Here is an 18,823-nt window from a genome sequence, read left to right as displayed (position 1 = left end):
TCTCATATCTAATCTGGCGTTGTACTGTGCACACACCCTTCATGTTTTAGAAGTGTCTCTGCATCAAAACACCTGTCTGAAATGATCAGCTCATTAATTTGTGTCTAGCCTTAACATGCCACTGTGTTCTCTGGCATTATGCTTTGGGGAATTGGAGACACAGGTTTCTTAGAGGAGCTGTAGCTCAATAAGGTTAATACTGCTTTTCAGAGAGGAGGTTTGGAGTTCAAATCCCCTATGCACCAACGCCACACCTATCGTTACTTAAACATTAGGCCTGTTCCTTGGGCTTTGCAATTTTTCTCCTCTATCCACTGCCTTTTTCTTTTCCTGCTCAAAATGCTCTGCCCCGACCATCACTGCGGAGCAGATATAATTGTTTGTTTCCAAATAAATTATAAAAATGATCTTTCTTACTTGTTAATGAGCTAATTATGCTAGTTACACATTTGGGTGGAATAAACCTTTAAAACGAATTTCTAGGACCCAAGCTTTTATTTTTTTTTTAAACTTAAAACTATAACTACTGGGAAAAACTACTTGTTTTTGGGTGAAATAAATAGATTGGGGTGGCAGTAGAGAGTTGGGTTGGGAACTGGACGGTTGTTGGTTTAAGTCCCTGTATGTGTGAGTGTGGACTGCTAGCTGGCACTGAGCAAGGCATCCCCACCCAACCACACTGACATCTCTCAATTTGTGCATGTATAGGAGGACCTGTGTGTGTTAATAAAAGCGTATTCATTATTATTAAAACTAAAAGAATTTGAACAAAAGTAGTATTTATTTATAAAAGTAGGCTACTTGGACATAAAGTAGAATTAGTTTTTAATTTTTTTACAAAAACGTAAAACTAGGGTCATGGAAATGCAGTCTCCGATACTGCAGGAACATACTACCGATGCTTTTATTTCGATATTTGACGCTGTGCAGCGCCGGTACTGCAATATTGCATCCGCAGCCCACTTCCGGTTCCTTTCCTGACGCAAGTGCCCGGCAAGGCTGTAGCACGCCTTTACTTGTGGCCGTTGTACAGCAAAACTGGATTTTATAACTACTCAAAAGAGACAGACACACCACAGGGTAACTTTCACAAAGACGTAGGTGAGTGTGTCTCAACATTTTATTAAACTATGGGTGATTATTCTTCGCTTTAGTATGTTTACCGGGTGCACATGCGGGAAGGCCCCGTGCTCTCTCGGTTGTTGCTAGCGTTAGCTTAGCTAGCGTTAGTTTAGCAACAACCCGTGTTCTCGTTGTATTGTCATCAGTATTAGCTTGCTAATTAATAGGCTACGCATGTGTTTACGTTTTCTGGGTTTTGAAAAAACGTATTGTGTGAGACTTGTAGCTGTAACTAAGGGTTGGTGTTCGTTTTATTGGCTAACTTGAAATCCATCCGTCAAAGCTAACGTTGATAGCGTAGCGAAGGTTGTCGTTGCATAGCACGTAATGTTAACTGTTATAGACGCAGATTGCTAGCTAACGATACCGGCGTCTGCACGCAGCCACATCGACTTTTGTTGGGAAAAACTGTATTAACGGTAGTTAACGAACTCATCCCAAAGTCAGCTAAATTAACCTTTAAGCAATGTTTAGCTACGTCAGTATCTTAACACACAGTCGTAATCCCGTTAAGCATCTGGAAGATCTTGTGTGATGCTGTCGCAGGGCAGCATTGACGTTACCCAGCAGCAGTTACTAGTGGATAACTAAATATTTACCTACTTAACTGGAAGATCCTTTTAACTGAGACACATTATCTGCCTTCCTGAGCACAACGAATTAAGTATTAGAACATTGAGTTTTCATTTAGATTTGATTTAACAATAGGAAGCTAAGTTACACTGTTTTTCTACAACATAGCACAGATGTTAACAAATCGGCTGTAATGTCTTCCTCACAAATGTTATTTTGTCTTCGCAGATTGACCGCTTCCTTCAGCTATGTCTCGTTTCTTTGCCACCGGGTCTGACAGCGAGTCAGAGGAGTCCTCATCTGCCGATGAGCTCACCCCTAAAGCACCCGGAGGAAATTTCAAGCAGTCAGTAGTATAATTTACACTAAATCCTATCATCGGGACTCACTTTCCACTTTTTGTAGTCATCTCACACATTCTTATTGTTTTCACAGGTCGTTGCTTATTAGTGATGATGAGGAGGACACTAAGAGAGTGGTGCGCAGTGCCAAAGACAAAAGGTTGGTGTATCTTTTTAAGCAGTATGTCTTTTAAAAACTGTACATTGTCATATCTAAGTATTGTTTTGAATGCATTAATTCTTGTATTTTAGGTTTGAGGAGTTGACCAACCTCATCAAGACTATCCGAAATGCTATGAAGATTCGTGACATGGCCAAATGTCTAGAGGAGTTTGAGCAGTTATGTCGAGCCTTCCTCAAAAGCAAGACTATAGTGGACAAAGAGGGTGTTCCCGCTTTCTATATCCGTCTTCTGGCTGACCTGGAGGACTACCTGAACCAGGTCAGTAGCCCAGAGTAGTTTGACATGATACATTTCCCAGTCCCCACATTTCCAGTGCAATAGAAATAATGAACATTATTTTATTTCCAGCTTTGGGAGGACAAAGAGGGCAAGAAGAAGATGAACAAAAACAACGCAAAAGCCCTCAGTACACTACGTCAGAAGATCCGCAAGTACAACAGAGATTACGAAACAGAAGTAGCTGCATACAAGGAGGTAAATTAGGAATCTTTCTGTCAGTGGTTCTGTGCTTCACAATATACATAAACATGGCTGGTTAAGAGATATTAACTACACTTCTAAATTAAAGTCAGAGGTGGAAAGCTGTTATGCGTAACATGAATCTGTGTGTGATATAGTAAAAGAGGAGCACTTGCCTATTCTGCATTAACACCAAATAGGTGCCAGTCGAGCTGCTCAGTGGCCCCTAGATCAGACTGGCTGTACTGGGCAGCTTCCGTGTGTGAATGTGTGTCACTGAAAGTGGATCTGGTAGCAGCCTGGATAAACAAAGAAACCTAAAATCTCAATGTCTTCTCTCTCTCTGTTAGAACCCACAGGAGTCCGCTGATGAAGAGGAGGAGAAGGAGGCAGGAGGTTCTGGTAAGCTTGCTCTTTATGCATGTTTTTGTGTTAAATCACAATATTTCTGTAAAATGTACTAGAAAATTAACCAGCTGTGTTCATCCCAACATCAGAGTAATTGGGTGAAATATGTTTATATAGAAAAGGTTTGATGCTTCTGAGTCCTGTAGCGCACGTACATCTGACAGCATTTAGTTTTATTACCTCCAAAAGTCACTGATAGAAAGTGTTCATTTACCCCAGAGAAACTTTACTAGTATTTGCCACATACTCATCATCACGCACAACTTTTTTTTCATTCTGTGCTAAGTGCTGTTGCAAACATAAAAAGTATGCTTGTATCAAGATCACGGGTGAACATCTGAATGTTAAGATGTCATATTGAGTGCAATCATCTCTAAAATTCATCCTAATTTTTTTTTTCTACAAGGCTCATCTTCTGATAGCGAGGGAGAGGCAGGTGAAGATGGAGTGTCAGCCAAGGCCTTCTTAAAGAAAAAGCCTGAGGCTGCTCCAGAGGCCAGCAAGTTCCTCAAGACTGCCGGGGTAAGAGGCCAGCTTTCCATATTAGAATGTACTACAGAGAGAACCACAATAAAAACTGCTGCAAAGAAACTAAATTTAATGTGAGCTAATATGTTAGTTTTTCTCCCTTGACAGGAGGAGTCCTCTTCGAGTGATGATGATGATGATGAAGAAGACTGGGGCTCAGACACTGTAGACAGTGGCAGTGAGAGCTCAGATGAAGGGGAGGGGAAGAGCTCCCTGGCTGTGGTCTTCCTCAAGAAGTGAGTCTTCATCTCTGCATCTTTTGTTTTAGGTTTACAACTAAAGGTATTGGTACATTTTTTAAATGTGAACAAAACGTGATGCAGCAGCACAAAGCAACATTTCATGGATACTTTCTCCTTTTGTAAATTATGTAGTGCTGAGTATGGATTTGTTTTACAACAAAAAAGGAATCGCTCAATATAGTTTGTTACATATCCTCAAAGCTTTTTTCCTTGCTTTTCACCAAGAATTTAATGGAAATTAATAATTTTAAAATAACTCATAATGAAAAATAAGTAAGCTGTTACCCTAGATGTAAGTCAAAGAAAGTCCATTATGTATTCTTACCACCACACACTGTCTGTCCTCAGGACCCAGGAGGGTGAGAAGTCTGGCGAAAAGAGAGTCTCAAAGAAGAAGAAGCCCAAGAAGAAAGAGCGGCTAGAGGAGGAGGCTGAGGAGGAGGGAGGAGAGGAGGTTGAGGGAGGCTGGGAGAAGGTGAAGGGAGGCGCCCCTATGGTCAAGGTAAAGAGATCATGATAAACTTCTTTTTAGCTGTACTGCTATCATGATTGCTGCTGCTGAAACAAGATGGAACTATAGATGGTGCACTCATCCATATTTGTCTTTGCCACAATGCCATATTATGTTTTAGCACACTTTTACGCCAAGCCCAGAAAAAAATTGTAACTGTGTCAGTCAACAAATATTGTAATTAATTATGTTATGTTGTGTATTTAATCTGTCAGGAAAAGCCCAAGATGTTTGCCAAGGGCACAGAAATCAACGTCCCCGTGGTGGTGAAGAAGCTGAATGAGATTCTGCAAGCAAGGGGCAAAAAGGGCACTGACAGGTAACACAGCATCATTCACTAAAGCTCCACTTAATAGAAAATAGGACTGCACATATTGTTCCTAATAATAATCTTTAAATCAGAAGTGCATGTGTCTTGTAAAGTGATATCCAATAACCGTGTTTCCCACAGATTAGAAAGCAATTTGTGGCGCAGGGGGGACGACAACATAGTCTGTGTGTGGGAAACACTGAATAAATAAGTTGCGTAGAGAAACATTTTATGGAACCTCTTATTTACTCTCACAATTCTATTGTTCCTTGTAAGTATTATTAAAATGTTTTGTACTTGTCTCACTTAAAGTATAATGTTTCTCAGTGCAGATATACAGTATATACACTCTGATCTAATCTCCACTCCTTTTTTCTTTCTTTGACAGGGCTGCCCAGATTGAACTGCTCCATTCTCTGGCAACAATTGCTGGTGAGAATAACTTGGGCCAAGGTATCCTGGTCAAGATTAAGTTCAACATCATTGCCTCCCTGTATGACTACAACCCCAACTTGGCAGCCTTCATGAAGGTAGGAGCAACGTTTTTTCTTTGTTCTGTTACCATTTCTGTTAAAGTCAAGAGTTTGTACTTGGAAAAGTTAGGAATTTGAACAAAACAAAATAAAGTCCCAATATGCATGTTTATATATGGATATAACTGAGCCATTATGATGTCCTGTACTATTTGATGTTATAAATGATCAGACAATGAAACAGCACAAACATTATGTAGACATAAATGTAGACAAATAGGTTTACCTTTAATTGAATCTTTCTGACTTGGTTTCCCTTTAGCCCGATATGTGGAAAAAGTGCCTGGACTGTATAGATGAGCTGCTGGACATCCTCTTTGAGCACAACAACATCTTCATTGGGGAGAACATCGCCGAGGACAGTGAGAGTCTGGCCATCTCAGACCAGGTATCCCATCTCCATCTTCAGATTTCTGGTATTTTCAGGTGGCAGTTTGTCCTGGCTGATGTGCAGACCATCCCAAAACTGAGTCCCAGCTACCATGTCTTTGTGTCTGTACATGTATGATATGTGTTGTATATTATGGGGTTTGTCTGCTTTATTTTATATGGAATTAATGGAAGCATCATCATTTGTATGTCTTTAGCTAACATGGAAATACTTAACCTTTTGCATACAGCCATTCAGGGTGCGTGGGTGCATCTTAACGCTGGTAGAGAGGATGGATGAAGAGTTTACCAAGATAATGCAGAACACTGATCCCCACTCACAAGGTGAGCTATACCAGAAAAAAGACTCAAATTCTTTTTTATTGTATTATAGTTTTAGATGTGAAAGGAAAATCGTAGTAGTACTGGAAAATGACATTGCAAGAATCCCTGAAGTGTGTTTCTGCATCATGCTCATTGCTCTCTTCTGCAGAATATGTTGACAATCTGAAAGATGAGGGACACGTTTGTGGCATCATTGACCGGCTGCTCGACTACATGGAGACCAAGGGCAGCACAGAGGAGATTTGCCGCATCTACCTACGCAGAATCATGCACACCTACTACAAGTTTGACTATAAGGCTCACCGGCGCAGCCTGGGCCTTCAGGGAGAGACCAAGGTGAGAAAAGCACTGGAGTGGTACAGCCTGTGTGAAAGACACCTCACTGTATTAGCAAGAAAGAGAATCAAGTTTATTTTTCTAACTGACAACAGATTATCAATGTAAGAAGTGATTTATTTTTTATATACTATATCTAAATACAGAACAATCAGGGTTAGGGTATAAAGATAGATTTGAGTGTGTTAATATGGATACAGTGTCTTGCCATGAGCTGAGCAGCGGCCTCTGTGAATGTATTTAGGAGTGTGATGTGCTAAATTGTGATTCTCTGCTGTCGTTTAGTCCGAGCAGGACCAGGAGGAGAGCGAGGGGGAGGACAGCGCTGTGATCATGGACCGTCTCTGCAAGTTCATCTACGCCAAGGATCGCACCGACCGTATCCGTACCTGCGCTATTCTCTGCCACATCTACCACCACGCTCTGCATTCACGCTGGTACCAGGCCCGCGACCTGATGCTGATGAGCCACCTGCAGGACAACATCCAGCATGCTGACCCGCCCGTACAGGTAGGTAGACGGTATTCATTTAGGGGTCAAAGTTGTTCTCTTGTGTAGCTTTGTGTTTAAGTACCTATTTTCTCTCTCTTGTCTAGATCCTGTACAACAGAACCATGGTCCAACTTGGAATTTGTGCATTTAGGCAGGGCATGATCAAAGATGCCCACAATGCCCTGTTGGACATCCAGTCCTCTGGCCGTGCCAAGGAGCTCCTGGGCCAGGGTTTGCTCATGAGGAACATGCAGGAGAGGAACGCAGAGCAAGAGAAGATTGAAAAGAGAAGACAGGTAAGTCCTACATAGGCAGTAAACGCATGACCAAGATTATGCAAGTTTTTTTCTTGTTGATAACCTGTTGGGTGTTACTTAAGTTTGATGTGACAGAGGACCTCTTTGAGAACCATTTTTGTCAGACTTTGATCATACTATACACAGGAGCATGCGAGCCATTTGGGGCGAAATCACTGCATTTTAGCCATCTTAGTGGCATGGCTCCAGGGTGGCAATATCAGCTTGTCATTGGGTCTGCCACTTTGGTTCAGACTGAAATATCTCAACTACTGGATGGATTTCCATGACATCATTGTCCCCAGATGATGAATCTTAATGACTTGTTTGTTTGTTTGTTTGTTTGGTGCCACCATGAGGTTAACATTAGCTAGTATTGTTTTCCAAACATTGGAAAAACCTAAATAAATAGACTTGATGTGAGGTTGTACAGAACCTGACTACATAACAATGCTTGGACCTCCCTCACAGGTGCCATTCCACATGCACATCAACCTGGAGCTGCTGGAGTGTGTGTACCTGGTGTCAGCCATGCTGCTGGAAATTCCCTACATGGCCGCCCATGAGTTTGACGCCCGCCGCAGGATGATCAGCAAGCAGTTCCATCACCAGCTCAGGGTGGGAGAGAGACAGCCACTGCTGGGTACGCAACATGTCCCCTAACAACTCTGTACATCAGGATGTTTAATCCTCCGAAAATCCAGAGAGGATAACTGTAGCTCTCTTTGTCCTCCAGGACCCCCAGAGAGCATGAGGGAGCACGTGGTGGCAGCCAGTAAGGCCATGAAGATGGGAGACTGGCGTACCTGCCACTCATTCATCATCAATGAGAAGATGAACAGTAAAGTCTGGGACCTGTTTCCTGAGACGCAGCGAGTACGCGAGATGCTTGTCAGGTTAGCATACACCATTCTTATTCATCGGTTAATTTATTTTCAAATGTTCATCATTTTATTTTGTCAAGTTGCTGCTGTGATTAAGATGGTGTGACAAGTTATGTTTGAATGATTTAAGGGAATTTAAACCTAGTTTGCTTTTTTATTTATAGGAAGATCCAGGAGGAGTCACTGAGGACTTATCTGTTCACATACAGCAGTGTATATGACTCCATCAGGTAAGCACAAAATACTAGTGCCAGTCACTACTAAAGCACTGGTTTGTATGTTTTTAGCTTTCGGGTGAAGCCTCAGTTTGTATCCACTCCGCCTATGAGTGTCAATGCCGACCACTAAAGATCAAGCTAAGCTCAGTTGTATCTCAATACGAGAATCTTTAGGGGGAACATAATCTATTTTTTGTTTTAAATATATCTGTCCTCCAGCATGGGGACACTATCTGAGATGTTTGAGTTGGAGATACCCACAGTTCACAGCATCATCAGCAAGATGATCATCAACGAGGAGCTGATGGTAAGTTTCATGGCTTCTCTGTTCTGTTGGAGTGAATTTTAATCCGTGTAGCTGGAACATAATGTTGTAGAATTTCTGTTTCATCTTAACATTCACATGGTTTTGTTTCTGAATTAAAGTGTTGTAAATGTTTTCTGTCCTCTTGCCAACAGGCGTCACTGGACCAGCCCACACAGACGGTTGTAATGCACCGCACAGAGCCCACCTCCCTGCAGAACATGGCCCTGCAGCTGGCTGAGAAACTTGGCAGCTTGGTGGAGAATAACGAGCGCGTCTTCGACCTCAAGCAAGGTGTCTATGGAGGCTACTTCAACAGAGGTGGGTTTGGACAACATGCTTCACTCTATGCAATATATACCATATATGTTTTTGCATGTTGTTTACGGACTGTTTGTCAATGACCTTCAATCACATTAAAGTACTTGTCCAATGCTATAGCTTGTTACATTCCTGGAACATCTCTCATGCTCTCTTTGGTATTATTATAGGTGGAAAAGGGCTTTCTTGGAAATGATGATAATCGGTTGTGTTTTGCATTACAGATCAGAAAGGTGGCTACCAACAGAACAAATCTTACAACAGAGGTATGTTAAGTCACACTGAGATTGAACTTTGGATACAAAAAAAATAACATTTCTGACCAAGCCTATATGCCTCTGATCTTTTTCAGAGGATGTGTGCTTTATCATTGCCACTTTTAACTATGTTGGTGACTGAGTTTGTTTTGTATTTAATCAGTAACTAACATGTAAGGCATTAAAATGTTAGGTTAAGGGTAATGGTCAGGTTATGGCCGAACAGAACTAGTTCTTAGGCCGCGTTCAGACTGCTCCCATCACTGCCTGTTTCTTCAACAGAGCACTCGCTATGTCTCGCTCGTCTCTTTTCTTTCTCTCTCTCTCTCCTGTGAAATACAGCTGCCTTCAAGTGCAGTTGTAAATGTCAAAATCTATAAACGATCTGACAAAACCAGTAATTGTGAAATTATAAAGTCTACTTGTGCTTTGTTTGGTGTTTAAGAACACCACAGGACGTCACATTGACACTCCCCCCACCACACCACCCTTTTTTTTGGTATGAATGCCCGTTTAGACGCCTACACAAGATAAGAAGAGGCAAAGCCCAGCACGAGTATACGTCATTGAAGAGTCCAAAGGAAGCAATTTTCCATTGCTGGGCAACGACGACAGCTGCAGTCAGGCCGTTTTATGTGAAATAAACCCATAGACTTATTTTATGAAAGTTCATTTAAAAAATATATATTTTATTCACTTTATTTACAGCATATGGTTAAATTGTACGATGTGTATGAGTTTAATTCAAAAGAATGCCCTGGCAATTGCCATTGAAATCAAATGGTGACGAAAAAACTGCACAAATGGTTTGGAATCATATTTTAGGTTGGTCAAGAATCCGTTTGTTCTGTTCTCTCATCGGTTGCACTTTTGAAGGGTCAGCGACAGGGACGTTGGAACTATTTTCTTCTCGCTCTTTGATTAAATCCTGCCATGTGGATGCTCGTAGATAATCATGTTTTCCTCTTTGCATGTTCACAGATCAGAAAGGTGGATACCAGCAGAATAAGGGAGGCTACAATCGAGGTGGTTACAGAAACCAAAACCACCAAAGCAACTACTGAGCTTATTGAATGTGGTTTTCAGTCTCTGAACCTGAACTGGTCTTCATTCCGTAACAACAACAACAACAACAACCTGAGTTTGTGTGCTTGACATTTGGCTGTGTGCTGTTCTCCTTCATTTGAATAAAAACAGCTGGAAGTCATTGAAGTACAAGCCCTTCCAAAAATCTACTGCATAGTGTAGTATTTCATTACGGCCAACTTCTTTGGATAAACGTGAGAGTTTTGAAGGTTGGTATTGCCAATTGAAAATTTGTATAAACGGCATTACAGTGTTGCTGGCTTGTGGCAGTACAGTCGGGTGACAGACATGTCAAGTATTGTTGACCCACTTCTCAAATAAACAACAATGAAACTGCATGTTTTATGTTGTCTTCTTGTTTTATTTGTTTTAATATAAATTCAATTCAGGCTAAATCAAAGCATGAAACAAAATCAGATAATGTAAACGCTGAAAATCAAGTAGCAGAGAACAGAAAGGTGTCCTTCTGACATGGGTCTTCTTCCATAACCTTAACATATCTGGTTTTCTACATGTTAGAAACTCAGGAGCTGCTCCCTGGGATCACATCCTGATTCTTGATGTCAGGATAATATTTTTCAAAACAATGAAGCTGATTTAAAGGAAGAGATTTTTAGGCGATTCAAGAGAAAACCGCTTTTGCTTAATGAACAAAATGTGAAAACCTATCCAATTCCTTAACATAAATATACTATAAGAGTTGGCAATGAGGAATATTCCATAGCCAGACATTATAAAACTACACATGGTAATAACTGATTCTCTCAATGCTGCCAACACCCAGTTAAAGGCTTTCACCCAAAATGTGTTTGCGTGAGCCTTGTAATATTACAGACTGTTTATCATACTTGGAACCCAGAATGCTTTGGATTATCTCTTGTTTGAAATGGCTTTTACTTTACTAGTTATGTTTTTGTGATAGTGATATTCCTAGGTCAGATCAGCCAGTCAGACTCTGGCAAAGACTAAGCAAATATTAGACTTGATTACTGAGTTACCTTCACTGTCATATTCTCTTGTTCCTAATTATTTGTTGCTTCAACACTGTGAAAAAGCAGCTTTTGTTGTTTGCCGACATGTTTATTACATGGATAATTGACTTTGTGCTACAGAGGAGTTTGACAGCAGAAAACCTAAATGGTAAATGTAAGGTTTTAATGTCTGTTTCTACGATTTTAAGAGCAATTTCTAACATGTTACATTTTAGACATAGTTTTGTAAAATGTAGGTGATCAGTCAATTAAGTTTCCCCATATTTTTAGTGCTTTTACCAGAAGTTAAGAGGTCTGTTACTTTACCAGCAGTCAAAATGAAAATAAGTATTACATACATACATATATGTAGTTTAGTACTATGAAACCTTGACAGTTTTAAAGTACAGCAGCGATATTAGTATTTGAACAAATTATCCATCAAACTTAACATTGTTGCTCTTATTGTTCTCATTTTTCATTAAATCATTAAGTGTTCAGTTGAACCATACACAGTCATTTTGATTACAACTATTGCAAGTTGTCATGTTTAATTTAAATTCACTAATTCTTCATCGGCATACAGTAGGTTATGGCTTTCATAACAACTTAAGAAATAGGTGAGTGGGCATGGATTTTTACATCCTTTTATTCAAATGGCCAACTGTGTTTCCATGTTGCTTTCTTATTGCTCCATCGTTCCCTGATTGGGAACCTTAACATGAATGTGTCCAGTGGTTCAGCACCAATGCCTCTTCTCTATTTCCCCTCTGTGCCGGTGGCCTATTAGCTGCCTCTCCTCAGACTCAGTCTCCTGTAGAGCTCTTGCCTCAGTAGGTCCCTCTCTTTACGGATTCCCTGCAACACGGTGCGGTTCTCCTGAGCCCTACGCACAAGGTATGGGAGCGTGTCGTCCACTGAGCCGTATGGCACTGACTTGTATACAACATAACCCTCCTTAGCTGCAAGGAAGAGGAGAGCAAGGGTTTTAGTATCTAAATCTTGCACATCGTGGTTTACATGAAGAGAGGTTGGCCAGCCAGAGCTGCTGTCCTACCACTGAAGGTTTGCAAGTTCAGCCATGTGTCGCATCAAACTATAGATGTAAAAGACTCTGGACCTCTTGCAGAAAATGTAAATGTAAAGAATGCCAGTTGAGGCACAGCTCACCCAGTGTAAGGGAGACATGATCACACATGCCCAGCAGCTGGCCGAAACATACTGAGCCTCCATCATTGTCTATCCCCAACTCTTCCATCCTGAAGATGATATACACAATAGCTATATCATGAACTGCAGTACTCAACCTGGCGCTCGAGACCCCCACTAGAGGTTGCAGGATACATTTGAGAGGTCGTGAAATGCTAAAAAGTGTACTCCATTGATTTAGCATTGCACTCCTATAATAACATTGTAGCACTCACAATGTACAGTTAAAAAGAGAATCAAGCGATACAGAGAGTATTTTTTACATTATTCTTACTTGCCAAAGCCTGTCGCCTACATTACCCACAATGCAACTTGAACAGTTTGGTTCAAGATTCAGGTGTATTATGTGGAGGCAGAGACGTTTTAGAACCATTGACATATAGAACCGAGACGGCCCAACTTGAGGTAGTTTCCTGTATCTGTCTCATGTGGGCACCACCACTGCCACGCCTCTTTAGGAGACTAGCGGCAGGTCTGAGTGTATTGATTCCAGTGGGAGAAGTGAACGTGAACACAGATTATGAGCGATCCTTTCGACTCCATAGTCACCAAAGTAGATATTGGACCCATTTCTCACAAACTACATATCTCTAGAACATTCTGACACAAAAATAGCATTTTTCAGAAGGAAACATCAGGAGAAAATTAGCTTTGTTTGAGACCTGTTTCTGTCTCAGGACCAAACTCTCCCGAGATCTGGCAACACAGAGAAGCTACCGTCAGCTAACGTTCGTGAACGCCCAAACAAAACTAATCTCCGTGATGCTAAATATGTCTTTTAGCTGTGTACATATCTAACGTTAGCAAAAGAACATATTAATAAATTATTCAAACATAACTTTTCATTCATCCACATGACGTTCACTACACTTTCAAACGAGGCCACGCCTTTTTAGGAGACAGGAAGTGTGTACTGTTTCATACCATTGACGATGCTTGAAATGCTCTATCTTTAGTGGAGGTTAGTCTATATCCACGATGTTCCACCGATGTCACCGTTTTCGGATGTCCCGTTACCTTCCACTTTCTTTTTGTTGTAATTTTGAAACTCTGGTTATTTATGAGGACTATGGTTAACTGCTCCTCAGATCTCTGCAGGGTAAATCCAGACAGCTAGCTAGACTATCTACCTCCCAAGATGATTGTGATTGGTTTAAAGAAATGGCAATAAACAAGAGCATGTTTTTCTCCCATCCCGGATTGCTGTGTGGACTTGCCAGACCCTCTTTCACAGTGCTGTGGAGGAGAGTCTGGCAATGCGAGACTAGAAGCTTTGTGATACTCACTGTCGCAGGGCTAGTGGTGAACTGCTGTAGCTGGCGAACTAACCGCTAGCGTAGTCACAATAGCTCCCGGGAGCTTCTCTGTATTTTCTGTCTACTGTTCTGTTTACTTTTCCTTGGCATTTGTTCACCATTCAACACCAATTTATTGAGTAGAAAGTCGTTCAAGAAAGAAAAGAAAGCTCTCCAAGCAAGCTTAGCTCTGTCAGGGTCTAACCGTTTGGCGGCTCGTCTCACTGACTCCTCGTTATGAGTGGCGACTATGATCCTGTAGCGCTCGGGTTTCTGGGAAATGGCTTCCAGCATCACATCCAGCGAGCTGTTATAACTGCACAAGCACAAATAAACAGATGAAATGTGTAAGGAGTCAAGTTCACTGCCAGAAATGATCAGCCCAAGTTTACGATATGCAACAGACACAGCTAATGCACTTGAGTTGATTTTAATCCAGATAAAAAGCTTTTTAGCATAAATTCAGGTGCATTAGTAACATTTACCAAGTGTTGGACTCAGTTTTATGTAGTGTTGGCATTATCTGGGATGCATTTGGGATGCCTGGTTGTGATTAATGGCCGCTGCCTCTTATCCACCTGTCATTGGTGTCCTCCCAGCACTGGTGGACCGGGTCCTGACGACCCTCTTTCTCTGCCAACTTCCTCTCTTTGTCCATGTAGGCTCCTCGTACCAGCTTGACCCCCAGACAGAAACCCTCATTGTTGGACAGGTGCAGAGCTTCTAACAGGAGAGACCTGGACTCCTGAAAGAGAAAAATGGGATGTCTCCTTTTTAAGAAAATACGCAAATTGAAAGGTATGTACAATTTCTTGTTTTAAAAAAAATTAAAAGAGAATTTAAGATATTTGCCTTTAGGTAACACTGATATGTGTTCCAAATCCACGTGCCATCTTTGTTAAACTTCTTCATCATCGCCATGGTGACAAGAGAGAGGGCGGGGTTCATGTAGGTGTACTCTGCATCAACCAGGACTCTGACTTTGTTTACACTTGCCTTAAAAAAAAAAAAAGAGCACAGTCGATCTTTAAAATAAAAGTGTAACTTCCCTTATTAAGATTAACACATTAAAACCAGACACAGTGAAGCCTTGGAGCGCAAAAATAAATAGTCACAATAAATGAAGTGTTCAAATTCAATTCACATAACAATATCACTTTGATGCAGTTCTCCCATGCAATAAATGCCCTTCACATACCTCTGCTATTTTGTTGAGTCTCTGCAGGCCACAGAGGAAATGGGCAACTTCCCTGTCATCTAAACCAGGGAAGTTGATTGACTGAAAGAGGCAGTTTCAGGCAAAGGACAGAGGTCATTAAACATTTAATTAAACAGAATCACCCTAATCAAAACTGTAAACGTATGTATAAACTGGGGAAAGGGAACACATCTGACAAACTGTTATTTTGATGTACCTCTCCATCCATAGCTCTGACAAGAAGATTCAGGTCATATGGTTGCTCTGCCATGAGGGTCGTGAGTTTCACCTTTATACAAGCAGTACGGACCCGTCAGTAAGAAGAAAAACACAAAATTCGAGAACAAACTGGAACAGCCGTGGATAGATAAAACACTAAAAAGTGTATTCTTATCTTTTTTTCCCACGCATTTGAACAAATCAGCTACTGTTTGACCTCAAAAACCTGGGAATTTCCCCAATGGTTTGCCTTGTAACTCAAATGCTCAGAAAAGTAATTGTTGTACCAAACAAATGTAATATTGAATAGATGGCCTATTGAATTGGTTTTTTTTTTTTTTTTTTTTTTTTTATTTTTTTTTTTTTTTTTTTTTTTTTTTTTGAGGGGGGGGGGTTTTTTTAAAAAATTTTTTGGTTGGGGGTTTTTTTTTTTAAACACCGGGGGGGGGGGGGGGGGGGTTTTTTTTTTGGTTTTTTTGTTCTTTGCTCCAGGCCTTGCTGTGGGATATTTGCACACATTCCAACATGGCCTCCATGTTGTTGTCATATCTCTTCTCTCTGGTGGTGACAAAAAGCCATAATGTACGGTAATTCACTTAGGCCATGTTCAATCACATTAATGTGAACAAAATCAGTGTGCACTGTTTTTTCTATCCTCTAGTTCTCTTTGAGCAAAATCATCCATTTCCAATTATAATGTCCAGTTAAATTTGTGAAATTTTGTACTGTCCGTCATTCTTCTTCACCTTATCTGTCCACTTTACTGAAGAAAAAACAGTGCACCTCCACTGTTTTTTCTATCCTCTAGTTCTCTTTGAGCAAAATCATCCATTTCCAATTATAATGTCCAGTTAAATTTGTGAAATGTTGATGTGTGGTTTGTTTTTCCCCACATTTTTATGTGGTGGTTGCAATTTGCTGTTTTGTCAAGCCCGAGCACACTGAGTTATTAACAATTTGTCGTACCCCGTGCTCTCTCCCAGATCCTCCTCGATTGGTACGGCCAGCATTGGCCTCAGTCCCAGCATGCTCAGCTTCTCCATGGACTGAGAAATCTCACTCTCATTCTCTCCAGCCACAAACTGGGCATAGACGGTGGGCCGCAGCAGCAAGGAAAACCCCCTTCTGCCCAGGAGTGTGCGTGCTACCGACATCAGCTGAAAGAAGAAGGTTAAGTGGACAGATAAGGTGAAGAAGAATGATGGAGAGGAGGAAAGTGATTCATTAGGTGACACAGACGCAGTGGTGGTATGTAACTAAGTAGATTTACAATTTTGAGGTACTTGTACTTTACTTGAGTCTTTTCATGCCACTTTCTCCTTCTTATTTAAGTCATTTTAAATGCAAAATATTTCATGTTTCCAGCTTCACAGATGTGACGATTATCTGCTGTTTCTTTTGAACTATTTTAATTTATCTACAATACTTTTTTATTCTGTGCCGTTGGTTGGTTGGAACAAGCATTGTGAAATTGAAGCTTTGGGCTCAGAACTTGTGATGGCATTTCTCACTATTTTCAGATTTTTTACAAACCAAACAATCGATTAATCGAGAAAATAATCAGCATATTATTCCATAATGAAAATAATTATTAGCTGCTGTCCTATACTAAAATAGTTTAACACAATTAGCTCCACATCAACCAACTACAAAAGTAAAATCCTGCTTTTACATTATTGCACCAGTAATAATAATCTAATGATATAATAGTATAACAGTCACAGGGGCTGTTTTTCTGCATTGATACTTTTACTTTAAATACTTTACATTTTCCTGATTATACAATCATGCTTTTACTTAAGTAACATTTGCAATGCAGGACCTTTACTTGTAGGTATTTTTACAGCGTGGTATTACTTTTATTATTTATTACTTTTACTTCAGTAACCTATATAAATACTTCCTCCACCACTTCACAGAAGCACTTATTTAGTACATTCATAGTGTGCAACATTAGAGTGTCAAAGATTGATCAAGAAAAGATTAAGATCTCTCTCTCCATGCCTCACTCACTCTTTTTATCCCAGCACTCGTCAATCTTATTCATCTCATTTTACTCCAAATAATAATGACAAGTGGCAAACTCAAGTCTTACCTTCCCGCTGTTGTTGACAAGCACAGGGAAGGAGCAGAGGCGGAAGATGCCCAGAGCACGGAGCAGCTCACCCAAACTCTTCACCCTGAAGGCACTGGGATCCTCAAAGGCCAGAGACGCTGAAAGAAGGTCGGGCTGCTTGACTGCCACCGTCTTGGAGGTCCCAGTACCCATCAGCCTCAGCGGCAAGAGGCGAGGGAGTGAGGGACGCAAGCGAGAGCACATCATCATCCCTGGAAAAGTGTGTATGTGTGTGTTTGTATGTCACTGACACTGCTTGTGTGTTTGTGTGTTTGTATGAATCTTCCTTTGTTGTAATTTTGAGGTGTCTGTTAGGCAACTCCAAAAGTACCAAATGTGTCTGAAATTGACAATACAATCACAAAAGTCAGTAGAAACATCTTACCCTCCTTCCCAAAAGTTACTTATGGAAGTTCTAAATGATGGAAAGCTAAGCAGGTGCGATTTGAGGGTCTCAGTGTAGACCAGTAAAATTCATCATCTGTTGGCTTACTCACTGGTTAATAAGTGACTAAATTTAAGTAAACATCAAGTTGACCCTTAGCATCAACCCACAAGTGTTCCTTCAGTTTGACTTTAAACTAAATGGACATTAAAAGCTTGCTTTGTCGCGTATTAAAACATTAGTCATGTTGGATCTGGCTTTTTTTGCTAGAAGCTTTGGAATAAATGTGGCTTTAAAAGGCAATTTTAGGCATTCAGATAGTAGTGCAATCAAAGTGGGTCAAGTAGCAGAATTCAACTTGTTGCATTTATAATTTTACCTACAGTAATGTTGCCTTTTTACCAGTGCAAGCTTTTGTTAATGCACATTCAAAATCCCAACATTAAATTAAGGACTCTTTATCAGACAAGTCAGTTATATTCTGAGGGGGGTTCAGTTTAAACTTATTTTTTTTTCTTCCAAAAGACCAAGCAAAGCAGCCAGGAGTGGAAATGATTAACCACCTGCCACCATCCTTGTCACATATCTCTGACCTGACAGAAACCCCTCTAATGTCACACACAGCTCACTCAGACCTTTCAGATGGACCAACCAATTAAATCAACAAGGAGGCACTCTTGGATATTTAATCAAATAGACCAAGCAATCATACCTCTTAAATGCTTATATATTAATATCATTCAAATTTGTAATAAGCTGGTTTTGGTAAAGGAAAAAACACAATTCTTGCAAGTAAAAGAGAAGGAAGGAAAGCTTGAGAAGGGTAATGACTAAAGATTTTGACAAATTTTAGTCTAGATGTTACCCTGCAGTTTAACGGAAAAGTTCAACATTTTGGGAAATACTGTTATTCACTTTCTTGCTGAGAAGATCGATACCACTTTCATGTCTGTTCATTCAATTTGAAGCTTGGGCTAGCAGCGGGGTTAGCTTAAGTTAGCATAAAGACCAGAAACAGTGACACACAGCCTGGCTCAGGCATCTTTAAAGCTGACAGATTAATATGTTAATGCTAACCCTATATCTCATTTGTTTAATCCATACAATAACCTCAATCTACTATATATACATATATATATATATATATATATATATATATATATATATATATATATATATATATATATATATGTATATATATATATATATATATATATATATATATATATATATATATGGCTGTTACCAATATGGAACTCCCTTAGTATTTAGAATGTCAAAAGGTTTGCTAGCTGTGATACAGTAGCAGAA

At 40.3% G+C, this 18,823-nt stretch overlaps 2 protein-coding genes across 2 annotated transcripts; one reads left to right on the top strand and one right to left on the bottom strand.

The window, feature by feature from the left end:
* Positions 1-951: 951 nt before the first annotated feature.
* eif3c (eukaryotic translation initiation factor 3, subunit C) lies at positions 952-10,457 on the top strand. The gene is made up of 23 exons (XM_039788048.1): positions 952-1,101; positions 1,924-2,041; positions 2,131-2,196; positions 2,289-2,478; positions 2,569-2,694; positions 3,030-3,081; positions 3,494-3,609; positions 3,724-3,851; positions 4,206-4,359; positions 4,584-4,687; positions 5,067-5,208; positions 5,474-5,599; positions 5,832-5,925; positions 6,074-6,261; positions 6,547-6,771; positions 6,858-7,049; positions 7,521-7,692; positions 7,786-7,945; positions 8,098-8,163; positions 8,371-8,458; positions 8,611-8,776; positions 9,001-9,042; positions 10,015-10,457. Exons 2-23 carry the CDS (start codon positions 1,944-1,946, stop codon positions 10,095-10,097), a joined length of 2,778 nt encoding a protein of 925 aa, XP_039643982.1. The 5' UTR covers positions 952-1,101; positions 1,924-1,943; the 3' UTR covers positions 10,098-10,457.
* prodh2 (proline dehydrogenase 2) lies at positions 10,339-17,364 on the bottom strand. Its single transcript, XM_039788111.1, has 10 exons — positions 17,107-17,364; positions 15,978-16,168; positions 15,449-15,569; positions 15,010-15,081; positions 14,793-14,873; positions 14,447-14,590; positions 14,173-14,339; positions 13,800-13,910; positions 12,261-12,349; positions 10,339-12,052 (listed from the first exon to the last, which is right to left on the bottom strand). Exons 1-10 carry the CDS (start codon positions 17,335-17,337, stop codon positions 11,877-11,879), a joined length of 1,383 nt encoding a protein of 460 aa, XP_039644045.1. The 5' UTR covers positions 17,338-17,364; the 3' UTR covers positions 10,339-11,876.
* Between the last annotated feature and the right edge of the window lie 1,459 nt (positions 17,365-18,823).

This window comes from Perca fluviatilis, chromosome 21 (assembly GCF_010015445.1).
Source record: "Perca fluviatilis chromosome 21, GENO_Pfluv_1.0, whole genome shotgun sequence".
Taxonomy (NCBI): Eukaryota; Metazoa; Chordata; class Actinopteri; order Perciformes; family Percidae; genus Perca; species Perca fluviatilis.
The sequence above is the reverse complement of the archived record's forward strand: the minus strand, read 5'-3'. Positions and strand labels throughout refer to the sequence as shown.